General features: G+C 51.5%; 1 protein-coding gene across 1 annotated transcript in view; it reads left to right on the forward strand.

Moving 5' to 3' along the window:
• The window catches only part of IL6R (interleukin 6 receptor), a 43,411-nt gene extending 39,114 nt beyond the window's left edge, over nucleotides 1-4,297 (forward strand). The window contains exon 10 of the mRNA XM_005867492.2: nucleotides 2,125-4,297. Within this exon, the coding sequence (XP_005867554.1) occupies nucleotides 2,125-2,371 (247 nt within the window). The 3' untranslated portion in view covers nucleotides 2,372-4,297. The remainder of the gene's footprint in view (nucleotides 1-2,124) is intronic.
• The last annotated feature ends 583 nt before the right edge of the window (nucleotides 4,298-4,880 follow it).

A 4,880-nucleotide genomic window follows, 5' to 3' on the forward strand; every position in this document is an offset into this window, starting at 1 on the left:
CCCCCCTGAGAATAGTCAGTCCACTTCCTTTCTATGCCCCTGATTCTATTATATTCACCAGTTTATTCTGTTCATCAGATTATTTATTCACTTGATTTTTAGATTCACTTGTTGATAGATGTGTATTTGTTGTTCATAATTTGTATCTTTACCTTTTTCTTCTTCTTCCTCTTCTTAAAGGATACCTTTCAGCATTTCATATAATACTGGTTTGGTGGTGATGAACTCCTTTAGCTTTTTCTTATCTGTGAAGCTCTTTATCTGGCCTTCACTTCTGAATGATAGCTTTGCTGGATAAAGTATTCTTGGTTGTAGGTTCTTGGTATTCATCACTTTGAATATTTCTTGCCATTCCCTTCTGGCCTGCCAAGTTTCTGTTGAGAAATCAGCTGACAGTCGTATGGGTACTCCCTTGTAGGTAACTGACTTTTTTTCTCTTGCTGCTTTTAAGATTCTCTCTTTGTCTTTTGCTCTTGGCATTTTAATTATGATGTGTCTTGGTGTGGTCCTCTTTGGATTCCTTTTGTTTGGGGTTCTCTGCGCTTCCTGGACTTGTAAGTCTATTTCTTTCACCAGGTAGGGGAAGTTTTCTGTCATTATTTCTTCAAATAGGTTTTCAATATCTTGCTCTCTCTCTTCCTCTGGCACCCCCATAATTCGGATGTTGGTACGCTTGAAGCTGTCCCAGAGGCTCCTTACACTATCTTCGTATTTTTGGATTCTATTTTCATTTTGATTTTCCGGTTGGGTGTTTTTTGCTTCTTCGTATTTCAAATCTTTGACTTGATTCTTGCGATCCTCTAGTCTGCTATTGGGAGTCTGTATAATATTCTTTATTTCAGTCAGTGTATGCTTAATTTCTAGTTGGTCCTTTATCATAGCCTCGAGGGTCTCATTAGATTTCTTGAGGGTCTCATTAAGTTTATCGGCGGTTTCTAGAAAATTCTTGAAAAACCTTAATAATAAATATATTTTTATTGATTCCAGAGAGGAAGGGAGATGGAGAGAGAGAGATAGAAACATCAATGATGAGAGAATCATTGATCGGCTGCTTCCTGCACGCCCCCTACTGGGGATCAAGCCCCCAACCCAGGCATGTGCCCTTGGCCGGAATCAAACCTGGGACCCTTCAGTCTGCAGGCGGATGCTCTATCCACTGGGCCACACCGGCTTAGGGCTCCAAGCCTTGTTTTTGACTTTGGAGGAGCTGACATCGGTGGGACTGAGGGAGACCACCTTGCTCCCACTGTGGGGCGGGGCGGCAGTAAGTTAGGAAGGGACCGAGGGACCGAGTGGGAAGCAGGAGGGAGGGCGTGAGCTGCCCTGCAGTCTTCAGGAAGGAGACCTGACTGCCTTTGAAGATCGCTATCACCACCTCATCTCTCTTCGGGCTGTCAGGTGACTTCTCTCAGCGACTGAGCCATGGCTCGGGGCCCAGAGGGAGCAGGGTGAACGAAGCTGTGATCAGAGAGATGCTATCTCCTTCCTGTTTAACATCGACTTTCCTGTCAGATGAGTCACATGTGCCCGCGTGGTGCCCACGGCCGAGGCTCTGAGAACTCACCAGGGTGGTGGGAGTGGGCCCGGAGGCAGACAGAGAACTGGGAGGACGGGGATGTGGGCAGCGGGAGGAGCAGGAGGGCTGTTCGGGGAGCAGGTGGCCCTTTTCCTGCTGTTACATGGCAGCTGATCTGCCTCCTGCCAGCCTTCACTTCACTGAGCGGCCCATTTCCTCCCCCACTGGGAGAGTGCTCTCCCCGTCCCTCTTAAGCAAATGGATGTGGGGCTGAGGACGGGTACTCTGGGCAGCCTCTGGGACAGGACAGATGAAGCTCTCAGTGCGGGAGAGGGACATTCATGGCCACGTGTGCCTCCGTTCCTCCATCTGTCAACGTGTCGACAATACAGATCCATTCTCTGGGGGTGTTTTCGAAACCCCCAGCTCCTCAGAGTGGTGTGTAATGCCTGGTGGTAAGAACAGGTGAGGGAATAAATAGCTGTCCCTCTTCTGAGCCGCAACCGGGACGGCCAGGCCCACAGGGCGGCCAGCTGTCGGTGTTTTTCACTCAGGTGCCTCACGGGGGGAACTGAACATCTGTGTGGTTTGTCTCTGTGTCTGTGAAGGTTCAGGAAGACGTGGAAGCTGCAGGCCCTGAAAGAAGGCAAGACGAGCATGCACCCGCCGTATTCTTTGGGACAGCTGGTCCCCGAGAGGCCGAAGCCCACCCCGGTGCTGGTCCCCCTCATCTCCCCGCCGGTGTCCCCCAGCAGCCTGGGGTCGGATAACACCTCGAGGCACAGCCAACCCCAGGCCAGCGGCCCACAGAGCCCGTATGACATCAGCAACAGAGACTACTTCTTCCCCCAGTAGCTGGCTGGCTGGCTGGCGCCTGGCGGGCTGGGGTGTCAGACCTGCTGAAATGTGTGGATGACAAAGCACAAGCAGCTTCTCACCGTCGTTTCAGCTCATCTCAGGTGCGTGGGCCTCTGGCTGCGCGGTCACCGAGGGGCCTCACAGCAGGTTCTACGCTGGGTGAGCACAGGTGTGCCGGCCTGTTCCGAAGGAAGAGGTGGTTGCGTTTTTGAACCCCTCTTCCCCACCGCCCTGCCTGCAGGGGTTCCAATGAACGCGGGCCCCGTGCAGGGAGCGCTGTCGAGTCCCCTGGACACTCGGGTGGGCAGAGCCGGGCGTCTGCGGAGGCCTCGGACCCTGGGCTTCGTATGGACAAGCTGCCGGTCCCCGGCTCACCTGACCTGGCTCCACACGCCGCACCCTCAGGAGGTGGGATGGACTCCAGCCAAAGACACCCCCCACCCTGAGTCGCCTATCTCCTGGCCCACTGCACAGGTTCACCTTCTAGCTCAAACTCTTGCAGCCCAAGTGCCTTTGCAATTCAGTTTCTTCGGTCGCCCAGGCTGGGGGAGCTCCCGACTGCCTTTGCTCTCCTCCCCACGCTGGATACAGCTGAGGGGGCGAGAATAGCATCTCAGGACCAGGTGGTTTGAAGGGGAGTTGCAGTGAGCTCCTCGCTAGCGTTCTGCTCAATGTGAATGTTAACCCTCAGCACCTGCTGAACCCGGAAGCCACTGCACTGACTCAGTTTCCCTCTCTGGATCCCAGGGCTTCAGGAGGAGAGAAGCAGAGAGCAAGTAGGGGCGTGGGGACAGGGTCTGAAAACCACTATTCTCCCTCCTTGCCCTCCGCCCCCCAAAAGGAGAACGGCATTGGGGGAGGGCTCCCGCCATTGCGGGGAGACCAAACTGTTGGACTCAGAATGTTAATTTAGTTTTCACCTGAGCCTGAGTACAGAGGAGGGAACATATTCATGTGAAAAGACAGAAGAACCCGGCAAGAATGTATGTGAATTTGGTCTTTAAAGAAGGGCTGATTGTTTTTCCCTGAGAGCCTGGAAGGTTCCGTGCTAGCTGGGGGTCTGTAGGTAAATAACTCGGGGAGAAGCCGTCACTCTGTTTGGCACAAACCTGAGTCAGATGGGAAAGAGGAGGAGAAAAAAAGAATGATTTCCCCCTCTTAGAGAAGAGACTCTGGTTTCATTCTAAATTTTGTTTTTTGTCTTAAAAGTGAAAGAAATTGCCCGCTTCTCTAATTTAAGGGAAGAGCAGCTGGTGACTGCTCCCCCCGGCGGTGGGGAAGGCCCTGGTGTCCAGCTTCCGGGCTGGTGTTGGGAAGTGGCCTCCCACGGCTACCAAGCAAGGTCAGTTGCCAATCCCCCACCCCTGACAGCCAGGAGCCCTGGTTATCCGGGGGCAGGGGGTTCATGCCCCCCCCCCCATGCCTTCCTTTTCTTCTTTAGTTCCTTGAATGTGATTCAGTTCAGCTAAATGTCTAGCCGTGACTCTGAGACTCTCCCACTTCAGCTCACTTTTCTGTCCGGGCTTTGGAAGTTCAGTGATGAGAGGGGTTCCCCAGACAAGTGCCCTCCAGCAGCACGGGGTGTCCCGGAATGAGGCTGTGATTCAAATCTGTTGGGTAACCGAGGACCAAAAATTTTACCAACCACACAACCTGTTCTAGGAGCCGGCCCTTTCGGAAAAACAGCCACCAGCACCAGGCAGGTGGCAAAGGATGACCGTGACCATGCCTTGTGTTTGCTGTTTGCTGGGTTCACACTGTTACTATGTTGGGCAAGTGGTGATTTTCATTGCTGGTTTTGACTCACGTTTCAGACCCCAGTGCTGCCTTAGGCAACTCTCGTAAGTTTGACGGAAGGCAGGCAGGTGTGTGTGTGTGTGTGTTTCTTTGAGGACGGCAAAAATGCTGTTAAAGGGAAATATTTAAAAAAAAAAAAAAGAGAGAGAGACTGCCTGAGAAAGGGTAATTCTGCCCACGGTTCTTTAACTCTTTATAAAGGTTTTAACCACAAGCACTATTACCAAAGTCGGAGGAGACGTGCTATGGAAGATGTGAAATCAGATAGCTCATGCTTACCGAGAGCGAGGCAGCTTTCATCTCCAAATTGTTATTGCTTTCATTATTATTGTAACGGAACTGCTTTTTTTTTTTTTTTTAATTGGAGAGGGTTGTTGTTTTTTTCCCCCCCCTTTACATCTTTATAAGCTAGTGTACATGAAGGAAAAGTGTTTGTCTTCTCTGGGTTGTGGGCGTTGCTCAGTGGACACAGGTGTACACCCTAAGCTTTCTCTGACCTCGGATCTGTGGTCCGTGACCCTGTATTTTCAACCCACTGGTCATTCTCACCTGTGTTTCTGCAGCTCACGTGCTGCCTTTTATCCTCAACGATGAATCTCCTCACCCAATACCCGCAGCAATCTGCCACGGCCAGATGCGAAAGGTTGGCATGCTGACAGTCGGTATTACACCTGACAGCTTATCCTTCTGGGTTGGAAAAGTTACAAAT

This window comes from Myotis brandtii, unplaced genomic scaffold (genome assembly GCF_000412655.1).
Source record: "Myotis brandtii unplaced genomic scaffold, ASM41265v1 scaffold250, whole genome shotgun sequence".
NCBI classification, from domain to species: Eukaryota; Metazoa; Chordata; class Mammalia; order Chiroptera; family Vespertilionidae; genus Myotis; species Myotis brandtii.